Source organism: Dipodomys spectabilis, unplaced genomic scaffold, assembly GCF_019054845.1.
Source record: "Dipodomys spectabilis isolate Male_0828 unplaced genomic scaffold, ASM1905484v1 ptg000125l, whole genome shotgun sequence".
NCBI lineage: Eukaryota > Metazoa > Chordata > Mammalia > Rodentia > Heteromyidae > Dipodomys > Dipodomys spectabilis.
The window spans coordinates 16,046,619-16,073,479 of record NW_024870802.1 but is presented as its reverse complement, the minus strand read 5'-3'; the positions used below and the strand labels follow the sequence as shown (position 1 = coordinate 16,073,479).

The following is a 26,861-nucleotide window of genomic DNA, read 5'->3' as shown; positions in this document are numbered from 1 at the left end:
GAAAGGCTTGGATGGTACACTGGTTTTTTATTCTACCTCCCATGGTCCATCTCAGCTGCAACATATTTGCTCACTAAAAGTTATAGAAGCAAAAGCACTACTACAAGCCCTATGTGCTACAAAGCACTTGAGTAAGTGACATGTATGAAAGCACCTCTAGCCTTCTGCACACAAGAATCAATTTAAAAAGAAAAACCATAAACCTTCATTAAGACAGTATCAAATATTTAGCTTTGTTGAAAACTTCCTCTCCCACTCGGGCACTGGTGGCTCACACCTATAACCCTAGCTACTTGGAAGGCTGCGATCTTAGAATCATAGTTTGAAGTCAACTGAGGCAAGAATGTTATTTCCAATTAACTACCAAAGGAGCACATAGGAGCCCCTGAGTTCAAGCCCCAGGAGTAGTGCACACATGCACACTTGTACACACACACATGTACACACATATGCACACGCATGCACATACACTATATATACACACATACATATGGATAAATTCAACAAAAATATGTATAAAACACAAACATTAACATCAATAAATCACTGTTGAGAAAAATTAAAGGTATGTAAATAAGAGACATATTATGTTCATGACTCAAATGATTCAGTAACGTTAAGATGCCAATTACTCCCAATCAAAGTCCTAAAGTTTGTAGAAACCAACAAGCTGATTCTAAATTTTATGTACAAATACAAAGAATATTAAAAAGCCAAAATAATTTTGAGAAGAACTGATTTCAATTTTTTGAAAAGGAAAAATGTAAATAATCACAACAAAAAATATGATCAAAAAACCTGATAATCACCACCACCAGCACCACCAAAACAAAGAAAATGTAATTTGGGGTAAATTATTATGCAAAAGTCTAAGAAATAGTGGGCCATAATACTGGCTCTGCTTCCCTTTGAGAATTCTTCTAAAACTATATGAGATAATGGGAATGTAAATGTTCTGTAATCTACAAAGCATGCTGCAAATAATGTGTTATCATCTGTCCTTATGATTAATCTTTTTAGATCTGGCACATAATTTCAGCCAGATAATAATTTTGTTTGATGTATGCTGTCTCCTGTATTCCATAACTAATTTGCTCCCTGGTCTCATATCCTTTTTCAACTTAATTAGGAGATCACTATGTCTTTGAGTTATTAATAATCATTTCAATAGGTTAGAGACAAGAATATCAACCACATGATCCTAACACACAAATGTAATGCATTACAAGTAACATCAATACTTTAACTCTGTAATTATTTAGCTAATATATATCTGCTGCACTACTATTTTAACCACATTTCTTTAGATGTGATACTTCATTTATACTCTTTTGTTCTTCTAGTCTATTAAAACTTACCAAAAAAGGAAATGAAACAATTTCCCTTTAATGAATCCAAACTGGCTCCCAATGTTCATTACTCCTGTCATTAATCTTGTGCTTTATCAATATCAATTTCAAAATATTCTATAAGGTGTAACAAACGTTCTCCCTTTTCCCCTAGAAGAGTAAACTTGCCTATGTTGTTTTACAGTACTTAAATTAGTTATTCAAACATTACTTATATGGGGGCTGGGAAGGTGGCTCAGTGGTAGAGCGCTTGCCTTGCATGACTGAGGCCCTGGGTTCGATTCCTCAGCACCACATAAGCAAAAAGAAAAAAGCAGGAAGTGGCGCTGTGGCTCAAGTGGTAGAGTGCTAGCCTTGAGCTGAAGAACTGAGGGACAGAGCCCAGGCCCAGAGTTCAGGCCCCATGACCGGACCCCAAAAAAAAAAAAAAAATTATTGTTCTCAGCTGGGGTGCCGGTGGCTCATATGCCTGTAATCCTAGCTATTACAAGGCTGAGATCTGAGGCTTGAGGTTCAAAGCCAGCCTGGGCAGAAAAGTCCATGAGACTCTTATCTCCAAGTAATCACAGAAAAAAATGCCTGAAGTAGAGATCTGGCTCAAGGGTAGAGTGCTAGACTTGAGCAAATGTAGCTCAGGGACAGAGTGTAGGCCCAGAATTCAAGCCCAGGACTGGCAAAAGAAAAAAAGAAAAAGGACTCTCCTAGCACTATTTTTATATACCTTTACTTCCCAGTATAAGGTACATAACTTGGGGTATTTACTCTTCCAGCCACCTTTTAGATACATACTGCTTTATAGTTTTGGGTCTTTTGGGTTTTGTTGTTCTTGGTATGGTATTTGAACTCAGGGCCTTGCACTTGCTAGGAAACCGTAAGAATACTTAAGCAAATAAAAAAGGAACTCTAGTCCTTTTTTGGTTTAGTTATTTTGTGGGTAGGGTCTTATATTTTTGCCTAGGCTGACCTTAGGTGATGATCTTCATATACTTCCCACATATCGAGGAGTACAGGTAGCACCACCACACATGCTTACATGTTGAAATGGGGTTTTACTAACTTCTAGTTTAGGTTGGCCTCAAACTGTGATCCTCTTGGCTCTCTGTCTCCAGAGTAGCTGAAATTACTGTTAAAGTCTTTATCACCAAAAAGTATATAGTAAACTTGGTCTCAAATTCTTCCTCACTATTGTGATTTCTGATTACATACCATGAATTTCATTTCTGAGAATCTCCAATTTTCAAGTCACTTTCCCAGTTATGGCTCAAGATGCAAGCTATGATAAAACATTTCCCTGTACATTGTGAAATCTGATTTCTAAAGCCTATGGCATATTTCTGAATATGTTCAAGATCCCCTTCCAAACAAATGCAATAGTGGTACTCAGTATAATGAGCTATATAATTTGTAGGTAGGGATGGGAGGGAAAAACTGGGAAAGAGCAAAGGAAGGGGTGATACTGAAGAGGTGACAAACAGAAATGTACTCATTACCTGACATAACTGCAACCCCTCTGTATATATCTCCTTTATAACAACAATAAAAAAATTTAATGTTTTTAAAAAAGATCCCCCTCCAGATCTAAAACTAGCCTTTAGATACACAGAATGGCTGTTATCGATATATTTCAAAATGTTCCTAATTCCCAACTAAAAAGTACTGACAATTCAGTGAAATGTCTCTTCAGTGTATCTAAAAAATTGAAATTGTAAACCAATCAGTCATCTGAAATTTCTCTGAAGCCATTTGGATAACTCTTGTGTGAAAGAAACTATAAATAAGGCTAAAACTCTGAAAGAGATGTATATTCTAGTTGCTATTCTATCACTCACTGCCTGTATGACCTTGCTAAAGCTATTTGTGTCTTACATGCAACTTGCAAGGTATGTGTATATGTACACACAAGTACACATCAAGAATGAAGTCTAGTTTGAATCTAAGATTATGCTTTTGGCAAAAAAAAAAAAAAAAGGAAAAGTTGGGAGACTGCTAGTTAACGATGTAAAGTATGACTATCTTTGTTCTACTTTTAAAATATTTAAATAATCCAAAACATTTCAAAGTCTGTGAGTATTGCTAAAATATAAAAGGACTTTTAATATTTGTATCAATATATATCACTAATATGATGAATAATGAATTTAGTGAAGTCCTATAATGCTTAGTGAAGTTCTAAAATTATGTTAATAAAAAATAATAGGGAGGCAGTTTCTTCCTACCACTGCACTCACCTATCACCTCAAAACATACTTCTTACTATATCATTATTCTCTCTAAAATATATTCACCAGTTTTTGCCATCTCTGATAAAAAGCTATAGCGTGCTTTCTTTTGCCTTACATAATAGTCAGCTTCTCATTACTGGCTCACAGAATCAAGCAAGAAGGGAGTTAAACTACCTTTAAATTTTAGCCAAATTTTATGGATCCCAATAATATTTTTCTCATCATCTAACTTTCTAGGATTCAGAAGAGACTGGCTAAAACTATCAGAAACCTTAAAAAAAAAAACTCTGGAGAGGCAGAGATTTCATAATTAGAATGTTTATACTTACTTTATAAGGAAGATTCAAGTAACTTACCATTGTTCCAAAAGGAATGGCTCTTGAGGCATGGTAATAAATGGCTATAAAGTTGATGAAGAAGGCAGTGCCGCACACCATAGCTGGGATAAGAAATGCCCCAATAAACATCTGCTTTATCCATCTCCTTCCTGAAAAACAAGGGAAATTATAAAAACCAGAACTAGACAGACAAATACCATCAATGTAAAAAATGCATTTATCTAGTACCAAATTATTTACTTACAAATTTAATAAAAAGACCATGAAATATGAGATCTTAATAACTTTCAAATCAGTAGCGAATAAAGACTAGTGGAATTCTTCAAGTTCCAGGTTATCCCTAGCTTCAAGAGTCAAGTATTATTTAGTATGAGGAGGACAAGGAGAAAACCTCCAGCTCCAGTACAGATCCAATTTTGAGAGGTAAGTGAAAAAACTCTAGACTTTGTGGGCCAGCCTCTACATTAAGCCTGATTTTTAGTGACCATTCCAACAAAATTACCATGATACAATCAGACTTTCTCAGGGCACAACCAATCAGAAGATGTTCTTAATAATGCAAAGATTTCATACCACAGACCCGAGCTTAAATGCTTTCAATTGTGTACCTGTGTGAGGGTATGTGTACAGGTGGATGAATTTGGCACACACCAGTCCTGGGGCTTTAACTCAAGGCCTAGGTGCTGTCCCTGAGCTTTTTTTGCTTAAGGCTACTACTCTACCACTTAAGCTACAGCTTCCCTTTTGGCTTTGGGTGGTAATCAGATAAGAGTTTCACAGACTTGGGCAGGATGCCCAAGCTGGCTTTAAACCACAATCCTCATCAGATCTCAGCTCCTGAGTACCCAGGATGACAGGAGTGAGCCATGGGTGCCAGGCTGCTTTCAATTTTTAAAAGTTAAGTGTAGTAAAGAAATAAGAGCTGGCTGTTCTTAACTCTTAATCAGAAAAAAAGCAAATTTATGTCCAAACCTGAATAAATTTCCTGTTTAAATGTTGCTGCTGTGAAGGCTCTTTTGAGAGTTATAAACTAAAACTTTTAGCCTAAGAACAGCTTAAGTTGCTTTAGGCATCCATGTTTCCTTAGGATATAGTCCTATATGACAGAACTTGTTTCCGAGGCATAAAGGTAGATTTCACAGACTGAACACCTAAGTAAAACTGTTAGGAATCCAGAATATGCCTGTAGGCAATCCAAAGAATTCCATAAACCAAAGAAAAGCAATGGCAAATAGAATATCCTTGGGGAAATTGAAGTGATTGTATGCTCTGGTTTCTTATAACTATAAATCTCTGCGTCTACCAAGAGAAAGCAGGATCCCCTAATGCTCATAATGCTTGAACAGGCTGTGAAAAAAATCATACTAAATAGTCTCTGTCTTTGAGAATATAAAGTCTTTCAACAACCCTATATTCATAAACTCTGAGCATCTTTCTGACCCCAGATTATTATTACAGGAAAAACAAACCTATGTACCCCTGAAAGAAACAGCAAGAGCAGCAACCTTTATCATCTGTTTGTTATCCTCATCATGTTTAGGTTGTAGTAGTAGAGGAGCAAGAGGTATTTAATATAAAATGCTTTCTATGATACTGAAAAAGAAAAATCTGTGATTTTAAATCACAAATAGCCCACCTTCCTATTCTCTTTTCACTGTCCAGAAGCTTTACCCACAGGCCATTCAGCATGCCTTTATATTCATCTTCAAAATTACACTCTAGATAAAGACCTCACATGGTACGTACTTAGGGACAAAGGCACCTCAAAGCAACATGATATCAACTAACTTAAATGTGTGTGTTCTTCTAGGTGTTCCTTGGGATTAATTTCACAATGAAGATTATCTACCAGTTATTCATAATGTGTGTATGTGTGTGTTGGCCCTGAGGCTTGAACTCAGGGCCTAGGTGCTATCCCTGAGCTTTTTGTGCTCAAGGTTGGTGTTTTATCACTTGAGCCACAGCTCCACTACAGGAAATAAAATGCAAAGGTTCTATAAAGACAAGCTAGAACACATAATAGGTTTGGTAGAGATTATAAAAATGGCCTAATAAAGGATTTTACAATGCTATTCTACCCATTTTAAATTCCAAGTGCTTCACAGTAAAGAAATAGTATCTGTAATTAAAAATATATAACTCCTAAGTTACCTCCTTGTCTAGCATACAGACTTCCTCCAAAATAACCATTCACTGGAGATGTCGCAGCATAGACAAATATGGCTGTACTGAGCATTGAACCCCTCCTAAAATGGCAAAAGAAACACATGATAAATTAAAAGCAACAATATAAATAAAGAAAAAATCATGTAGTCTGTTCCCTTATCAATTAATTTAATTTCAAAGATATTTAACATAGGAAAAAATATACTCAGGACTACAAAAGACCTCAAGAGCTTCTCTAGTAAGTGAATTTCTAGTTAAAACTGCACATAAATGACAAGAGACTGATCCAACATTTTTTTCCTGTTTCTGCAGCTAAATTTTTTAACATATTCCAAACAAGAATCACATTTTTTGGCAACAATATTATAAGCTGGCAGCAAAACTGTTCTGCAACCTGTAAACTAATCCCATCATATGCAACAGAATAGTCACAGAAAAGTGACTAAAATATTCCTTTTCTTAACCTGATCCAATGTTTGATATTCTTGCCTGCCACTAGAAATAAAAGGGGAATGGGTTAATCATATGAAATATTTCTATTTGGGGGCAGGGACATGGTTCAGGTTATAGAGTGCTTGCCTAGCAAACATGAAGTTCTGAGTTCAAACCCAGAACACTCTTCCCCCACCCAAAGGAAAAAAAAAAATCCTAACATGTGAAATGCTAACCTCTCTCTATACAATACTATAACAATAAAATTAATTTTTTAAAAAAACCACTATTATTTTAAATGGTATTTTACTGAAAGTTTTCTTATCTAGTTTCCTTTATGCTGCTAAAGAACATTTTTTTAAAAAAGTCTATTGGTCCACAAGGCAACAGTGACTCAGATCAAGAACCACTACCTACCAGGCACCTGTGGCTCATGCCTGTAATCCTAGCTACTCAGGAGGCTGAGATCTGAGGATTGCGGTTCAAAGCCAGCCTGAGCAGCAAAGTCTGTGAGACTCTTATTTCCAATAAACCACCAGAAAACCAGAAGTGGCACAGTGGCTCAAGTGACAGAGCTAAGGGACAGCCCCCAGACCCACGACTGACAAAATCACTAACCTTTACTACAACAACATGTAAGAAATTCAGACTAACCTCCTGTGGGATAGAACTGGAAAAGATATTTTTTAAATGTTAAAATGATAAATTGCAGTATATCATTTGCTAGTATATAAACAGGTACTCATTAATTAACCTTCTATATACTGTTTAACTATTGGTCTTGCAATATGTAGACTTCTTATGCTCAAAGATACCTATGTTCACTTTCTCATTAAGCTGATACACAATAGTGCAAACACTGCAATATCCCATTCCCATTAATATACAACTAACTAAACACAGTATAACATAAGGATTATGAGCCTCAAAGTTAATCAGTTCCAAGAGCTACATCTGTTTCTCAAGAACCCAATTAGACACTGCAAGTGGTAATTTATTTTTTCCATATCATTAACAAATATAAACCATTCTCATTGTACATGTTTGTTTCAGAGTTGACACAGACGTAACTATGCTGAAAACAGGTTGCTTTCAAGACTGAGAGTGTAGATAAAAGGAGACAGAATGCTAACATAGCAAATGTGTTCAATCAAACCCTAATACCACCAAGAAAAAAAAAACTACTTTTCAATTTTGTTGGAGGTATCGTACTTCAAATTATACTACAGAGCTACAGTTAGAAAAAAAAAAAAGAATTGTACGAAGATAGACACACAAACCAATGGAATATTAGAACCAGAAATAAGTCCACATAGCTATAATCATCTGAGAGTTGACAAAAGAGCAAAAAAAACAAAACAAAAAACACTTCATCAAATGGTACTAGGAAAACTGGATATCCACATGTAAAAGACTGAAAGTACACATTCATGCCCTGTACAAAAATCAACTTGAAATAAATCAAAGATCTTAAGGTAAGAAAATGCTATGGAAAACTCCTTAAAATACAGTCATAAGCAACTATTCTTTTTTAATAAGACTCCGACTGCCCAGGATATAAAATGACAAATGGGATTAAATTAAAAAGCTTCAGGGGCTGGGAAGGTGGCTCAGTGGTAGAGAGCTTGCCTTGCATGCATGAGGCCCTGGGTTCAATTCCCCAGCACCACATAAGCAAAAAGAAAAAAAAGCCAGAAGTGGTGCTGTGGCTCAAGTGGTAGAGCGCTAGCCTTGAGCTGAAGGACAGTACCCAGGCCCAGAGTTCAGGCCCCACAACTGGACCAAAAAAAAAAAAAAACTTCTGCATATCAAAGGAAAAAAATTATTGGAATCAAGAGACAGCCCATAGAATGAGAGAAAAATCTTTGCATGCTATTCATCAGACAAAAGTGAAAAAATAAAAACAAAATTATCAAATGAGCAAATGAATCAGTTCTCAAAAGAAAAAACACAAATGGTTAATGACAATCTTAGCCATATGAAATGCAAATCAGCTAAGATTCCATCTTTGTCAGAATGGTGGGAAAACATCAAGAACAAAAAAAAACAAATGGGAACACTGTTGGTGAAAATGTAAATCAGTACAACCACTATTAAAATACATATGGAAGTTCCTTGAAAAATTACAAATATGATCCTGCACTGCCACTAGAAAAATACTCAAAAGAATGTAAGCTAACAATGAACAGCAATACCTGTATACATGCATTTTAAAGATATTATATATATTGGTATATATACACCATAAAATATTATTCAGCCCAAAGAAAAAACTGAAGACATAGTTTGAAGGAAAATTGGTGGAACTGGAAACTTAAAGGCCAAAAATCCCATTTTTGCTTACATGCAGAAACAAGACCTGAAATAATGATGATAATTATGATGATATTAACAGGACATGAATATAAAAGGGGGGACCTGACAGAGGAAATCAGTGGGAGGGGAAATGGAAAGAAGACAAGAGTGCTGATGGGTGAAAATATATAATTACTTTTCTCAAATTAAAAAAAAAAAAGGAAAGGAAAGCTGCTTTCAGTGTAGGACCATTCTAACACCACAAGTTCCTAGTATCAGTACAAAGGCTGATTATCAAAAGGCTGCCTGCCCACTGCTGGGTGCTGGTGGCTCATGCCTATAATTCTAGCTACTCTGGAGGCTGAGATCAAAGGATCATGGTTCAAACACAGCCCAGCAAGAAAATTCCTGTGAGACTCTTCAATCAGCTACTCAAAAACAAGCCGGAAGTGGCACTGTGGCTCAAGTAGTAGAGCACTAAACTTGAGCACAAAGAGGCTTAGGCATAGCAACCAGGCCCGGAGTTCAAGCCCTGCCAGAGAAATGAAGTTATAATCATCTGCCATTTTTTTCTTCTTCTTTTTTTTTGTCCAGGGCTGAGGACCAAACCCAGGGCCTTGCGCGCGCCGGGCAGGCGCCCTTCCGCTGGGTTAAACCCCCAGCCCCTCATCTGCCAGTTTTAAAAATCTCATATATCCTTCACCTCTGTGTTCATAAATATTCTATAGGCATTTTACTCCCAGACCCTAAATGAGCCATTTTCATCTACACTTGAAAACAGCACTGAGGCAGCCTCCAAGTCCTGAGACTGGAGGAGAATCCAGTAAGCAATTGCTTTGCCTTCCCTTGCTGCTGCTGTACTACTCTCCATGAAAAGTGAAGCAGCAGCGGCATTGCAGGCCCACCCTAATCTTTTAAAATGCTCCAGAGTTAATTAATATCACACACAAACAGACATCTGTGATTTGTCTATCATCCTTTACCATCATGTACAATATTTTTTGTTCCTATTTTGTATACAGTTACAGTTTTAATGTAAATGGAAAGTACTAATTTAGTTACTGTGAAATTCTGGTGTTTCTTATAATGATCTCATTGAGTTATGAACTTCAAAGAAAAAAGAAAAAACTGCTCGATTTATAACCATTTTGCATTGAAAGTAACCTCTGCTTATCTTATTCGAACTCAACTGTTATATTCAACCATAAGTTCAGTAATGCTAGCAAGTTTTAGCATATACAGAGGAATATACATACGCATAGCTGACAGTTACTGCTCCCGATTTATCTGTAATATGACATTTATAGTATTGAGATTCTAAATAAGCAAATATTTAATTAGAATCTATTTATAACATTTTAGCAAAAAAAACCCAAAAAGATAATAAAGTTAAATATAAGCACTTACTCTGTATATAAATCTTCTATCATTGCAACAATAATAACAATGAGAGACACTGCAAATATCTGACACCCAGAACCAATGAGAGAAGAAAATATCAGTGGGTGACTTGATGGTCTAAATACATCTCCGTGCACCTGCTTCCATCCATATTCATCTCCTAGGTCTCTATCCTGTATTTAAGTATATACAATACATACAGAGAAAAGAAAACCAGTCAGAATCAAATAAAAACATAGAAAAATAAAGGTTTCCCTTTCTCCAAGTTTATACCTTTTTAAAAGCACTCTAAATATTCCAAAAAGACATTTCAAAGTTAACATAATGTCTGCTTTAATAACTTAGAATGTTATCTCACTTGGGTGAACATTTTCATGTCTTGCTAAAAAACCATTATTATATTTGATGCTATCTACTTTTCATGCCTCCTTCCTTCCCTCTCTTCCTCTTTTCTTCTAGTTTATTAATTATTTAAAATTTGTAGTGATGGGGATTGAATCCAAAAGCTTTGTTCATACTAAGCAAGTGTTCTACCACACAGCCAAACCCCCAACAAAGTTTCATTTTTTAAGAAAATGAGTCTCACTGGCTTACAATGGCTCATGCTTATAATCCTAACTACTCAGGAGGCTAAGACTTGAGGATCATGGTTTGAAGCCAGCCCAAGCAAGAAAGTCCATGAGATTCTTATTTCCAATTAACTACCAAAAAAGGAGGGGAGGAGGATGTGAAGCTGTGGCTTAAGTGGTAGAGTGCTGGCCTTGAGCAGAAATAGGTCATAACTAGTGTCCAGGCCCTGAGTTCAATCTCTAGGACTGGCACAAAAAGAAAGGAAGGAAAGAAGGAAGGAGGGAGAAAGGAAAGGAAGAAAAAAGGAAAGGAAAGAGGGAAGGAAGGAGAAATGAGTCTCACTAGGATGCCATATAAAACTTGAATTTCTGGAGCTGGGAAGGTGGCTCAGTGGTAGAGCGCTTGCCTTACATGCATAAGGCCCTGGGTTTGATTCCTCAGCACCACATAAGCAGGGGGAAAAAAAGCCGGAAGTGGCGCTGTAACTCAAGTGGTAGAGTGCTGGCCTTAAGCTGAAGAACTGAGGAACAGTGCCCAGGCACAGAGTTCAGGCCCCACGACCGGAACCCCCCAAAGAACTTGAATTTCTGAGCTCAAGTGATCTTCTTATCTCATCTTCTTGAGTAGCTGGAACTAAAAACCTGGACTACACATTACTTTAGACCTTTTTTGGAGGAGATGCATTTTTTACTGTAAAGATACAGTGCAATGTATTTTTGTTGTAAAGATACCGTACAAAGGGGTTATAGTTACACGAGTAAGGTAATGAGTCTATTTCCTATGCAGCATTGTTACCCCCTCACTTTAGATCTTTTTTAAAATTAAAAATTCTAAATTGGAAAATCTAACCTGGCCTCATGGATTTGTAAGTTAAAAACTGTTACTTATATTATGCTGTTGTTTTTTACTAAATGTAGTATAAAATGTTTTCTCACCATGTCATCCATTTCTTCTTCTTTACTGTACCGGGCATAATCTTTTCTTAAAGTTCTCATTAAAATCATTGAAACTAAGCCCACCAAGAAGATCACCATCATGAAGGAGTTAAAAATTGAAAACCAATGGATCTAAAATAACAGAAAATAATGTTATGTGAAGTATCAGTTAAAAATTTATAGGTTTCATGGCAACTGGACACTAGTAGAAAAAAGTCTCTAAAAACTTTTACATAAAGATCTAAATTCATGGAAATTGGTTTTCTTTACAGTAAACTTCTCCACACTGAAAACACACTATCACCTACACATTCAAATGGACCATAATTTAGCCATATGACATATGCTATTTAACTTTACAAGGAAAAAGCATAGGAGTGAAAAACAAACAGGCCTATAAATTTTAAGCCCAGTGCTACCAATTTCTACGTGGCTTTGGTAATCTAAAACAATGGAACAAAAAAAAAACTTATATGTGATTTGTGCTTTAATAACATACATAAAGTATAGCACTGTGACTGGTTAAAAAAAAAAAAGAATTAAGTGTTAATTCTCTTTCTCTGTTAAAACACTAAAATCAACACAGTTGTCATAGACTAAAGCTGCCTTCCTGACCCTACCAACCCAACTGCTGCCCTCTAGCACCCCCTAGTGGTGTTAATCCTAAAGCTGCATTTTTTAATTTAAAATTTAATTTTATTGCCAAGGTGATGTACATAGGAGTTAGTTACATAAGTAATGTAGTGAGTACATTTCTTGTTGAACTTGTTACCCCTTCCCTCATTTTTCTCCCACTTTCCCTCCTCCCCTACCTCTCCCAAATCACTGTCAAATTGGTTCCCCCTTTTCTCATTATTTTTTTGTTCTGCTTCCCTTCCCTAATTCAGATAAACGTATATACAATACCCAGGGTACCAAAATCAAATACAATGACAATAGGGGATAAACTATAGGGAGGAAAACACAAAAGAAGAAATCACGTAATACATTAAAACAAACAAAACAAATACAACAACAAATAAAAACTTTGTGTGTCCATGTCTTGGGGTTCATTTTGCTTAGCATCATCTTATATGATCATATGTACATAGCTATTGAGCTATTCTGCTCATCTGCTGAGATTATCCTAGACGTATACCATGTATTACAAATAAGGGAAACCATGGGACCTAGGTTTCTTTGGGTCTATCTTACTTCACTTAATGACTTTTTCTAAGTCCTTCCATTTTCTTACAAATGGGGTATCATTCTTTTTGATGAATTCACAGAATTCCATTACACACACAAACACACACACACACCACATTTTCTTGACCCATTTATCTACTGAGGGGCATCTGGGTTGGTATGGTAAATAATGATGCAATAAACATAATTGTGCTGGTAGCTTTAGTATGGCCTTGTTTGTGGTCATTTGGGTAAATGCCCAGAAAGTGGGATTGCTAGGTCACAGGGGACCTCTGGAAAGCAGTATGGAGGTTCCTCAAAAGACTAAACACAAAGCTACCCTTTCAATTGCTCCTGAAAGGGCTGGGAAGGTGGCTCAGTGGTAGAGCGCTTGCCTTGCATGCTCAAGGCCCTGGGTTCGATTCCTCAGCACCACATAAGAAAAAAGAAAAAAGCCGGAAGTGGCGCTGTAGCTCAAGTGGTAGAGCGCTAGCCTTGAGCTGAAGAGCTGAGGGACAGCGCCCAGGCCCCGAGTTCAGGCCCCACGACCGGACCCAAAAAAGAAAAAAAAAAAAAAAGATTTCGGGCTGGGAAGGTGGCTCAGTGGTAGAGCGCTTGCCTTGCATGCTCAAGGCCCTGGGTTCGATTCCTCAGCACCACATAAGCAAAAAGAAAAAAAGCCGGAAGTGGCGCTGTTGCTCAAGTGGTAGAGCGCTAGCCTTGAGCTGAAGAGCTGAGGGACAGTGCCCAGGCCCAGAGTTCAGGCCCCACGACCGGACCCAAAAAAAAAAAAAAAATTGCTCCTGAATTCTAGAATACAACTAGAGATGAACAACAAATGGGCAACAACAATGCCATCTTGTACAGAGTACCTGTTGTGTGCCAAACACTGACTAGAAGCTTCAGGAACACTATCAAAGTAAAACTGCCCCAAGACTCCACAAGGTATCATGATCGTGATCCTTGCTCTAATACTAAGGATACAAGCTGAAGAATTCAGTCATTTGACCAGGTTATGATAAACATCAGAACCTGAGCTAGATTCCGCTTTTAGCCAATGAATTAAGAATCACCACAACACTAACGCAGATCTCATCTCATTCCCTCCTCCCTACTTCAGGAAGGCACTATACGAATTCTCCTGTTTCTCTACACAGTTTTGTACTCTGCACTGACATAATCTGTGTACAAATGTAATGTTTTTGCTGTATCTTAAAAAGAGGGGGCTTAATCAAGTTGCAGAGCACCTGCCTAGCAAACATAAAGCACACAAAAGATTAGATCAAGCCAGACTTGGTAGTCCACAGCGGCCAATAATCCTAGATCCTCAGGTGATTGAGATTGGGATGTCTGAAGTTCAATGTCAGCGTGGCCAAAAAGCTCACTAAGCCCCATTTCAACCAATAAAAAGCTGGACACATGGACTGGGAAGGTGGCTCAGTGGTAGAGCGCTTGCCTTGCATGCTCGAGGCCCTGGGTTTGATTCCTCAGCACCACATAAGCAAAAAGAAAAAAGCCGAGGGCTGGGAAGGTGGCTCAGTGGTAGAGCACTTACCTTGCATGCCTGAGGCCCTGGGTTCGATTCCTCAGCACCACATAAGCAAAAAGAAAAATGCTGGAAGTGGCGCTGTGGCTCAAGTGGTAGAGCGCTAGCCTTGAGCTGAAGAGCTGAGGGACAGCGCCCAGGCCCAGAGTTCAGGTCCCACAACCAGACCCAAACGAAACAAAACAAAACAAAAACAAAAAAAACTTCAATTTTCAAAAGAAAAAAGCCGGAAGTGGCGCTGTGGCTCAAGTGGTAGAGCACTAGCCTTGAGCTGAAGAGCTGAAGGACAGCGCCCAGGCCCAGAGTTCAGGCCCCACGACCGGACCCCAAAAAAAAAAAGCTGGACACAATGGCAAGGACCTATCATGTTCCCAGCAAGACGGGAAGCATAAATAGAAGGATCATACTCCAGGCCAGGCTAGACCAAAAGGGAGACCCTATCTCAAAAACAGATAAGGTAAAAAGAGTTGGAAGTGTGGATCAAATGGTAGGCAGCCAGCCTATCAAGCAAGCCATCAAAACCTCCAAAACAAACAAATATAATGAGATCAAAAGAGTGGTGATTTGGGAAGAAACCCAGAAGTATGATATATCCCATTGCCTTGTGGTCTTTTTATCTCTAACCTTCGAGAAATAACCATGATAAAGCCTATCTTTTGATATAAGAAATCAAAACTAGCTGGGAACCGGTGGTTCACACCTGTAATCCTAGCTACTCAGGAGGCTGAGATTGGAGGACCGTGGTTCAAAGCCAGACTGGGCAGTAAAATCTGTGAGACTCTTATCTCCAATTAACCACCAGAAAACCACAAGTAGAGCTGTGGCTCAAAGTGGTCTTAGCTAAGAGCTCAGGGACAGTACAGAGGCCCTGCCCAGTTCAAGCACCATGACCAAAAAAAAAAAAAATCAAACTAATGTACAAACTCAGAACTAATATTACCTGCTAGTCTCATGAGCTGAGATCCAGCTTATATATGTTAATGGGGGATGAGGAATGTTTCTTCACATTCTTGATGTTTCTGTTTAAGGAATTTCACTAGCAAAAACCGTCTTTACTCATTCAGTCATTACTCCTATCCAAGAAAAGGCACATGTTTTTCCACGCCATAGGCTTTATGAGGGCAGATGCCCATATAATGAAACCTGTAGTAGTAATTCAGCATTTAATGTTAGGTCTGTTTAATTCTGAGTGTCAGTAGTAAAAAGCCCATTTCATGATGAATATAAGCCATATTCTCCAATATTAGTAATTAAATTGACATGTTGGCTTCCTACACATTGCATTCCTTCTTGTGTATTGCTTAATTAGTTTAAACCACCAGATGAAGAAAAGAGCTTTTGACTGATGTTCTAAAACAGCCTATCACTCTTTACTCTATGACTCCCAAGTTCACATCTGAAATCACCATTAATAAAATGTTGAACTCTTACTATAATGCCCTATACACAGCAAATACTTAATGTTTATGAAACTGATTTGCATGCATATCCAATGTCTTAAAATGTAAAATTTACCTACCCTATGTTGAAAAAATGACGGATCAAGATATTTGTCAAATCGATCTTCAAATTTTACATCTGACTTTTTCCATTTTACCTAAAAAATATAAATTTCACTTGAAAACCAAGACTAGTAAACAAGTTATTAAGTTGATGACAAAGCTCAAAGTAAAATTTGAAAATATTTACAGTATTTACACACTTAAAACAGAAAAACCAGGTTCACGACTGTTATCTTAAATACTCAGGAGGCTGAAATCCAAGGATCCTAGCCTGGGCAGAAAGTCCATGAGCCTCTTATCTCCAATAAACTATCCCTCCCAAAAAGCCAAAAGTGAAGTTCTGCTTCCAATGTTAGAGCACTAGCATTAAACAAAATAAGCTCAGGGACAGCACCTGGGCGTTGAGTTTAAGCCCTGGGGTGTGGGGGCAATGGGGAAGAATCTTTTTTTTGTCGGTTGTAGGGCTTGAACTCTGGGCCTGAGCGCTGTCCCTCAGCTCTTCAGCTCAAGGCGAGCACTCTACCAATTGAGCTATACAGCGCCACTTCCAGTTTTCTGGTGGTTTATTGGAGGTAAAAGTTTCACGGACTTTCCTGCCCGAGCTAGCTTTGAACTGTGATCCTCAGATCTCAGCCTCCTGAGTAGCTAGGATTGCAGGCATGAGTCACCGGCGCCCGGCTGGGAAGAATCTTAAATGATGAAACAATATTGCCAGTATGAAAAGTTTAAACAGGTATAAGAAGACTAATGAACTTTCTTAAATTTCTTCTCCGTGTATAAACAAAAGTCACACCTTTCTTTAGAGGGATCATTTTGTTTTCAAAGACTATTTACTATTGTGGCCTTGCATACTCTGACTTGATAAATGTGTTGAGTATTAAACCACAAGTGTTTAAACCAACTAAAATAAAAACCTTAGACATCTTTATCTTTGTTTATTGGGTTTTTTTAATGTCATCCTGGGGCCTAAAACTCAGCACCTGGTGCTGTCCCTGAGTTTTGTTTTTTTTTTTGCTCAAGGCTAGCACTCTACCACCTGAACCACAGCTCTACTTTCAGGCTTTCTGATGGTTAATTGTAGATAAGAGTCTCAAGGACTTTCCTGCCAGGCTGACTTTAATACATAATACTTACATCTCAGGCTCTTGAGTAGCTAGAATTACAGTAAGAGCCACCAGTGCCCAGAATCTTTAGATTGCATTACTTTTATTACAACTACAAAATTTCTCCATAAGCACAAAAATTATGCCAATATTATTTATCTACTATGCACAAAGCTTGAAAAACTCTCAAAATTAACTGACTCCTGGAAAGTGAAAAGTTACCTATATTGGATTTTTCTCTCTCTTTCCCATCATTTTTAAGCCTAATAAAACAATTAACTTGACAGTTGCTAAAGGGTTCTGATGAGCTCTTACTCTGCAGGAATAATGATTCCAATAGATCAAATTAACCAAGGTAAACTATACCTATCCAGCAACCTTTTCTATAGTTCTATTTCTATTTGCAATGATAAATGAGAGAATCATGAACTACTACAACATAAAAATATAACCATATAAATTAACCTGGCTGGGTTAGAACTGCTCAGTGACTTTACTAGAGTAAATGGTAAATAGTATGTCCAACAAATGCACAACTGGTATCTCATACTATGTAGACCTGAAGTTTATCTGTCCCATTTTTAGGAGGCTTACATTGAGAAAAGTTTTAATATTATGCTGTTGCATCCAATTTTAAGCCACATGTTCATTTACTAAGCTCAAAAACAATCGCAAATAGTTCTTCCTATCATAGTTCTTCCTACATACAAGTATTCTAACACTGAAAATAGTTCTTCCTACATACAAGTATTCTAACACTTACTGAATATGACATCTGTATTTTTGTATTTGGAACCAGTTTCACCTTCCCTTCACTAGTTAAATTAACATCAACAATTCGATTTCCATTAAAACCAATTTCAAGTTTTTTGTAGGTCCAGAGATAATAATCTTCTCCATTTTCATCTGCTTCACCAACAATACCTACAAAAGAAAAAATACTTTATACAAAGTAGTACCATTTAGTATCTAAACATCCCAGAAGTTGAATTTCTTTTTTTTTCTTTTAATAAGGTTTTTTTTATTGTGAAAATACCATATAGAGGGGTTACAATTACATGAGCAAGGTAATGAGTACATTTCTTATCAAGCATTGTTGCCTCCTTCTTTTTTTTAATTTTTATTTATTTTTTATTGTGAAAATACTGTACAGAGGGGTTACAATTATATGGGCAAGATAATGAGTACATTTCTTATCAAGCATTGTAGCCTCCTCCTTTGTTTCCCCTTCCCATCCTCCTCCGCCCCCCACCCAATTCTCTCCGCGCCCCCCCCCCCCACCAAAGTTGTAAAGTTCGTTTTCGACATAACGACTTGTACTTCTCATTGTTGCAACGGGTCCACCTGTATCCTTATTTAAACGACTTGTTTTTCCCCTTCCCCTCCACAAATTATACCAACATCAAATACAGTGAAAGCAGGGGTTATACTATGGGGGAGGAAGAGAAGTTGTATTTCTTTTACATAAATAAAACCAATAATAATATTACTACCTCCATGAGTAGAATAAAGCAAATTTGTAAGCTCAGCTTCTATTTAGCAACACACACCACAGTCATACCATGACTACTTGAGTAGTTCAGCATAACTACACACTAACTTGATCCCAAAGTTCATGTTTTCTCATTACTATTACTTTCTTTGAAATAATTACCACCTATATGTATAAACTCCCTAACATCTCAAATTTCAGGGGAGTGCTTTGTCAACATCTTTCAAGGTTACTGAACTACCAATGATCAAACTAAACTAAAATCAAGTTTTCTCGAGGTCTTTCGAGTTATTATTTCTCTTAACAACCTATGTTCTAGCCAATCCTAGAAAGATGTTATATGTAGATACAAACATACACTCTGTGTGTGTGTTTATTTGAAGTTTAAAATGCCTACTCTTCATACCTCAAGTACTACATCTGCCTCTGGAAGTCATCAAAATGAAAGGACTGTTGCAGATAAATGGTAATGAGGCAATATTTTTAAATGATTATTTTGATCCTAATTTTGGAATCAGAAGGCAAGATGTGAACAATGTGAGATGGTAATTGGTAGCTGAGGATTCTTATGCCTTCAAATGGTCAGCTATTTGTCAAATGTTCCCCATTCAAATCTATAAACTTCCCAAAGCTTTAAACTGTCAGGACATCCCTCTATGGTCAATGCATCCCAGTGAAGTATCAGGGAAAAAATATGTTAATTTTTTACAAAGGATTATTTGCTTATTAAGCAAGGTGATTCTTACTAATTGGTACAAACTGAAGAAGATAGCTTTATTATGTTTAGAAATAAAGATAATGAAATTCTTCTAATAATTAGCTTCACTAAGATTGAAAACCACAATTATACCAAAATGAGAAGCTTTTCTCTAAGAGGCTTTAGAAAGATTCTAAAAGCTTTGCCCCAAGAAAAGTCAGATTGGAATTTTCTTTTTTTTTTTGTCAGTCATGGGGCCTGAACTTTGGGCCTGGGCTGTCCCTCAGCTCTTCAGCTGTAGACTAGAGCTCTACCACTTGAGCCTCGGCCATACTTCTTCTGGCTTTTTCTGTTTATGTGGTGCTGAAGAATCGAACCCAGGGCCTCATGCATGCAAGGCAAGCACTCTACCATTGAGCCACCTTCTCAGCCCCAGATTGGAATTTTCTTTCTGAAAGATTCTCTTTGGTTTAAACATTCCATAATATTCAAAAGTATCTCCTAAACATGGCAGACCCTGAAATCCAAGGCTAAAAAAATAACATTTTAAGTTAAGATCCAATATCACTGTCATTAAAGAGGCACATAACAATGACTAGGACAACATAAAGCAAAACAAAAACAAACAAAAATCACACAACTATACATCTAGATAAGAAACTAAAGAAGGGAAGAACCTTTGTCTCACTGAAAATGAACTTTATGCCAGGTGCTAATGTCTCTCACCTGTAATCCTAGCTGCTCAGGAGAGTGATCTTGAGGATCATGGTTCAAAGCCAGCCCAGGCAAGAAAGTCCATGGGACTCTTATTTCCAATAAACTACCTCAAAAAACCAGAAGTGGAGCTGTGGCTCAAGCGGTAGAGCACTATGCATGAGCGAAAGAAACTCAGGGACAGCACCCAGGTCCTGAGTTCAAACCCCAGGAAAAGTGCAAAAATATTTTTTTTTAATGAAGTTTAGCCTAATGGGTTCTTTTGAACTACAAGCAGAAATACAAGATCAGGAAGCTCTAGTGAATATTTAGCACATCCTTCTGATACCAAATGCCTAGGTTACTGTGCCACTAATTGCAATCATTTATAGAAATGCTCACAATACATATCTAATTGACAGATAACATAGTAATAATGATACATAAAATTATTTCTTGGAATTAACTTTCTTATAAATTTTTCCTTAGTGTGGTAGCAAACTATTATGTTCAATTCATAGTCTGATGTCCTGAACTTATAGTCACCTAACAGCTTTAAGAATTAGAAAAGCATTAATTACATATAGAAAAGCATCCGAAGACAAAAAATATAAAATGATCAAACACGATGAGTGAGACAGCTGTTTATGTTTTACATTTTAAATAATTTAATCAAGTCAACTGATTTTTGGATTATACATAAGTCTTTATTAATTGTGCATGTATTTCCCCATTAGTATAGGTAAACAAGAGTAAAACTTTTGTGTGTCTGTGCCAGTACTAATGTTTAAACTCAGGGCTTAATCATCTTGCTCAGCTTTTTCAATATTTTGCTAACAGCTGGTGCTATACTATCACCTGCGCTGCACCTCTAGTTACACAAAAATATAATATTGCCAGGTGCCAGTGACTGTCACCTGTAATCCTACCTACATGGGAGGGTGAGATCTGGGGATCATGGTTCAAAGCCAGCCCAGGCAGGAAAGCCTATGAAAATCTTATTTCCAATTAAAATCTAATTTCCAAAAAAAGCCAGAAATAGAGCTGTGGCTAGAGGACAAAAGCTCAGTGACAGTGTCCAGGCCCTGAGATCAATACCACTACAGCACAAAAAATAAAAACAAAAATAAAAATAAAAAATTTAGGGGCTGGAAGGTGGCTCAGTGGTAGAGCGCTTGCCTTGCATGCATGAGGCCCTGGGTTCGATTCCTCAGCACCACATAAGCGAAAAGAAAAAAGCCGGAAGTGGTGCTGTGGCTCAAGTGGTAGAGCGGTAGCCTTGAGCTGAAGAGCTGAGGGACAGCGCCCAAGCCCAGAATTCAGGCCCCACGACTGGACCCAAAAATAAATAAATAAATAAAATTTAAATAGTAAGCTTCAGAAAATAACACTGGAACCAGAATAACAAGCTATTCAAGAACCTACGATCTCAAACTACTGATAAAGCTGAGATATGAGGATTATGGTTCCACTTAGCCAGCCAAAAGCTGGAGGTGTGACACCTGTGGTAGAATGCCAGGTTTGAGCAAAAAGGTGAGCAAGAAGCCCTGAGTAAGAAGCTTCAGGGGCTGGGAAGGTGGCTCAGTGGTAGAGCGCTTGCCTTGCATGCCGAGGCCCTGGGTTCGATTCCTCAGTACCACATAAGAAAAAAGAAAAAAGCCAGAAGTGGCACTGTGGCTCAAGTGGTAGAGCGCTAGCCTTGAGCTTAAGAGCTGAGGGACAGCTCCCAGGCCCAGAGTTCAGGCCCCACGACCAGACCCCCCCCCCAAAAAAAAGAAGCTTCAGTACTAGAACAAAAAAAAAGGGGGGGGGGGGAGAAGAAAAAGAAACCATCATACCCAAAACCACACTACCACAGTGACATGTGAAAGTTAACATTTTGGAGGTGGCACTGTGGCTCAAAGTGATAGAGTGCTAGCCTTGAGCAAAAGAGCTCAGGAACAGCATAAAAGCCCCAAGTTCAAACCCCAAATAAATAACCCCCCCCAAATAAAATAAAATGTTATTTTATCTTAAAATAACAATAAAATATATTTTTTAAAAAAGAGCACATTTATTTTGGGCTGGACACCAGTAGCTCATGACTGTCATCCTAGCTACTCAGGAGGATGAGAACTGAAGATCACAGTTCAAAGCCAGCCCAGGCAGGAAAGTCTATGAGACTCTTGTCTCCAATCAACCACCAGAAAACTAGAAGTGGAACTGTAGTGTAAAGTGGTAGAGTACTAGCCTGGAGCAAAAAAGCTCAGAACAGTGCTCGGGCCCTAAGTTCAAGACTCCTCCCCCCCCCCCCCAAAAGTTCAAACTTCAATATGCTATATTTGAAAGAACAAGTTAAAATAAGGTATAAGAAAAACATGGGCAGAAAGATATCTCAGATTGTTTTAATTCCTTGAATCTAAAAAGTTATATTGGGCTGGGAAGGTGGCTCAGTGGTAGAGTGGCGTTGCAGGCATGAGGTCCTCACCATCTTTAATCAAATAAATGCCACCCCTTCTAGTAGACATTGGTACTTTAAGATATAGCCAGGGCTGAGAATATGGCCCAGTTGTAGAGTGCTTGCCTAGCATGCATGAAGCTTTGGGTTCAGTTCCTCAGCACCATATAAACAGAAAATGCTGGAAGTGGTGCTGTGGCTCAAGTGGTAGAGCACTAGCCTTGAGCTGAAGAACAGCACTCAGGCCCAGAATTCAGGCCCCACACGACCAATGGACAAAAAAATAAATAATAAATAAAATTTACACTATATAAAAGTTCTACTTTGAAGGAGTTTCATGTAAAGTTTAGCAATATGAAAAATGCTTTAAGAAACAGGTATCCTTAAAAAATGGTTTTTAAAATCATACTGTGGAAAATAGTGAAAACATATTAACGTCATGATCCAGTATACCATCACTGTAACAAACATCATGTTTACCAAACCATATATATAACATATAATATTCACTTACCCCATATTGGTAAGTCATCTATGTACATCTGGTACCAGTAGTGATTTTTGATAGCATAAACAAATGCATCTCTTTTTTCCTTATCTAAATCAATTTCACAGTAAGTGGCTGGCATCACATCATCTATATAAAATAAAAACGCAGTTTAGCTCATAGGTTTGCAGAAACAAGAAAAAAGCCAACATTTTCTGAAATTAAAATTTCTATTCATAACAATTAAATCTGGCCAGGCACTAGCAGCTCATGACTGTAATCCTAGATACTTAGGAGTATGTGAGACTCTTATCTCCAATTACTCACCCAAGTGGTAGAACACTAGCCTTGAGCACAAAAAGCTCAGGGACAGCACCAGGCCCTAAATTTAAGCTCTAGAACCAGCAGCAGCACTCCTTCCCCCGCCTCCCCCACAAAAAGCCAAGCCAATATACATTATGTAAACACTTGAACTATGTGACCTGAGGGTAGGGATAGAATGGGGAAAATAGGGGAGACAGCTGGAAGGGGTGATTTTTGATCAAGAAGCAATATACTCATGGAACTGTAACCCTTTGGCACAACTACTTAATAAGTAAAGATTAATAAACAAGTGAATAACCCAGAAGTTCCCTAAGATGAGTCATTTTCACTTGACTGCTTTCAAAAACTAGTATAACTGTTCAATGTTCCCTAATTTATACACCTAATGCTTCAAATATGTGCTTATGTTTCAAACAAAAGACTATCCCAAAGACTATCCTAACAATTTGCAAATACTCTAGATATTAATCAAAAGAATTATAAACTTTTGATATGTTACTTAAGCAAATCAATCATAACAATAAAAAAGAAAGCACAGACTTTTGTTTTCTTACATGCTGGTTATTTTGACTCTAAAATGCAATTTTTCCCAAAGAAGTATTAAACTTTTTAAATACTAATTAAAATTTCTTAAATATAAACTATAGCTAAATCATAAATTTAATAGTTACTTAATAGCTTTATTTTGTGCCAGTACTGGGTCTGAACTCATATACTTGCTCTCATTTGTCTTTTTCGCTCAAGACTGGTGCTCTACCCCTTGAGCCACAACCCTACTTCCAGCTTTTTGGTAGCTAACTGAACGTAAGAATTTCCCAAACTTCTCTGCCCATGGTTGGCTTTGAACCAATATCCCCAGATCACAGTCTCCTGAGTAATAGCCATAGCATTATTCCTATAAAAAATCAAAATCTAAGTTATAATTCCACATTCTACAACATACACTCCATCCCTTGGGAGAAGGAAAACAGATTTCCCATAAGTCAGCAAAGAATGCATATCACCAAAAAGAAGGAGGACAGGGAAATACTCATCTTACTCATCTTAAAGAAATGTCAACATAAACAAGTGAAGTTTTTTAGCAGAAGAAAATGAAGAAAACAGCTTTGTCTACCAACAGTGACTCTCAAGCAGATTTTCTTTCAGTCCCTTGGGGGAATTTAGGACTTTCTTAATGGGAAAAACTGAGGCTGAACAGTGAAACAAGAGTTAGGAAATGAGATTGCTAATAAGCATTTCTACACCAAGAGCTATAGAAGAACTGTCAATAAAAAGTCCCCAAAAAAGACTTCCGTTGAGTAATAATGTACCAAGGGAAACATCAGCTTTAAGTGGACAGTCTCAGAGGGCAACAGGAACACCCCACAGCTATCTCTGGATTCCTTGTTATTAATAAAAAGAAATGTTGATAATGGTCCTTAACATGACACTTACGTGTACAAAGCTTTTAAAAGATGCTGCATAGCCTGTACTCTAGTTTGACAGTTTCTCAATAGATCTAATATCTTCAGTCTGTTCTCTCTAACCCAACTCAACTACCTGAAACTCCTACACATCCTATGCTCTCTTGGCCTCTGGACATTTTTGCTCAGGTTGTTAACTCTGCCTGAAAGTTCTCTCAGTTTTTCCTATCCCCAGACCCTCTCTCCTATAGAGCAGTCCCTGATTCACCAACCCACAGTGTTGTCCCTTTCTTTTAAGTCCCATGGCTTTCTCTCCAGGCTCCCTATGCCATGTATGCCTGAACCACTCTACCTCAGACCAGTATCTGAGCTCCTGAGAAAACACCATATGGCCTTGAAAATTATATTCTTTTTACCATCAGCTATGCTTGCTTAGTACCCTACATTGTAGTACCTATACTACAAATAAAAAACTTTAATTTTCCACTTATTTGGCAAAGAAAAATTATTGTTTATTATAGTATAGTAAGTACATACACATGCATTTGTGTAGCAGTATGTGCATGAGTGCACATGTGCAGATAAAGAAATGTCAACATAAACAAGTGAAGTTTTTTAGCAGAATCTCTCAGAAGAAAATGACAAAAGAGGTCTTGAAGGCTATCTTTCCCTGATCATAAAATCTAAAATAAAATGTAGCAAAAGGGAAAAGCATCATGACAGGCTGTAGAAAGGACATTGGTTGGCTGCATTTTAATGAGATTCCTTTTCAGGCATGTAGGCAAATACAAAAAAGCCTGCTTGCCCAACCGAAACATTACTTCTCTCAGGAGGTTACTGCTTTGAAGATAACTAATACAATGTGTATGAATATGTCAAATCATTAGCAGTAGGCCATGTATCAGGAAAACAATTTGCAAATCTATCATGAGAAATCACTGCTTCAAAATTACAATTGGGTATCATTTTCACATAAAAGACATATATGAACTCTGGAAAAGATGCAATTAACATTTTACCAATGTAAACAGTTTTAAAGCAGAATGGTGAAGTGGTAAATGTTAGTATGTATTTTACAAACAGAAGGGAAGATTTGGTCATATTCCAGAAACCAATACATCTGTCATCAATTCCCAGTAATGCCACACTAGTATGACAGGCACTGAGCAATGAGAAAAGGCTGTAGTAATAGTTAGGAGTTGTCTAAGAATGTATCAAGTCATCCTGCTTTGCTTACCTTCTCTTTTGACAGCATCACTAAATTGACAATCAGAATGTCTCCATCTCAAATTCAACAGTATTTGACAGTCACAATAACTAGTCATATTTATAAAGAAATGGACACAAATGAATTTTAGTCTGAGCTATGCTACTTGCTAACTAAGCAATTAAAGGCAAGTCATTTAACTTCTGTGAACTGCAGTTCCTTCAAGTGTGAACCAAAACAACTGTGCTAATTCTTTCCCAGAGCTGGTTTAAGAACTGAAAGTGCCAATGTATTGACAATGTTCTTAAATGTCCCTGTCTTGATCGTTCTTTGAGAATCTGATGAAAGTCACATTTCCCTTGCTCTCAACTGCAGATTCATATAAAATTAAGTGTATAATTTCAGAGTCAATAGAACCCAAGTCACAGCTCCTGGCTGAATTTTATATTTCCAGAGCTTACCACAATGCTGGATTGCAATTATGCATTCAGCAACTGCCAAATTAATTCAAGGAAAACAAAGACTAGAAAAACTGGTATAGTCGGAGTTAATTTTAAAACTATATAAAAGAGTATTGATTAATAATCAATGGTATAAGCTATGCAACTTTTTTTAGATTTAGATTTTTAGATTTTTTTAGGTTTGGTAAGATGTATTAAGAACAGGCTTAAAAATGTTACCTTTTTTTTTTTTTTTTTTTGGTCTGTTGTGGGGCTTGAACTCTGGGCCTGGGCGCTGTCCCTCAGCTCTTCAGCTCAAGGCGAGCGCTCTACCACTTGAGCTACAGTGCCACTTCCGGTTTTCTGGTGGTTTATTGGAGATAGGGGTCTCACAATCTTTCCTGCCCGGGCTGGCTTTGAACCGCGATCCTCAGATCTCAGCCTCCTGAGTAGCTAGGATTACAGACGTGAGCCACCAGCGCCCGGCTTGTTACTTGCTTTTATAATTTGTGCAAAATACAATTTGAATTTGATTTAGTAATTCCCAGAATTTATAGGAATGAGAGATTCAGAGGTATACTAAAATATTAGGTGTAAGGGTAGCCAAATGTTTTCTTTTTCTTTTTTTTGGGGGGGGGGGGTAGGGGAGGGAGGG

The 26,861-nt window shown here is 37.5% G+C and overlaps 1 protein-coding gene and 1 long non-coding RNA gene across 2 annotated transcripts in view; one reads left to right on the top strand and one right to left on the bottom strand.

Annotated features, from left to right (window-relative positions):
* Tm9sf3 (transmembrane 9 superfamily member 3) overlaps nt 1-26,861 on the bottom strand; it is a 64,234-nt gene that overhangs the window by 22,029 nt on the left and 15,344 nt on the right. Inside the window, exons 3-9 of the mRNA XM_042689562.1 lie at nt 22,860-22,982; nt 17,790-17,950; nt 15,941-16,018; nt 11,709-11,840; nt 10,210-10,376; nt 6,061-6,155; nt 3,928-4,058 (exon numbers count right to left, since the gene is read on the bottom strand). Coding sequence (XP_042545496.1) covers nt 3,928-4,058; nt 6,061-6,155; nt 10,210-10,376; nt 11,709-11,840; nt 15,941-16,018; nt 17,790-17,950; nt 22,860-22,982 — 887 coding nt within the window. The remainder of the gene's footprint in view (nt 1-3,927; nt 4,059-6,060; nt 6,156-10,209; nt 10,377-11,708; nt 11,841-15,940; nt 16,019-17,789; nt 17,951-22,859; nt 22,983-26,861) is intronic.
* Nucleotides 6,860-22,529, top strand: LOC122115953. The gene is made up of 4 exons (XR_006148853.1): nt 6,860-6,873; nt 17,005-17,010; nt 22,287-22,289; nt 22,434-22,529. It is a non-coding gene; the product is annotated as an uncharacterized LOC122115953 (long non-coding RNA).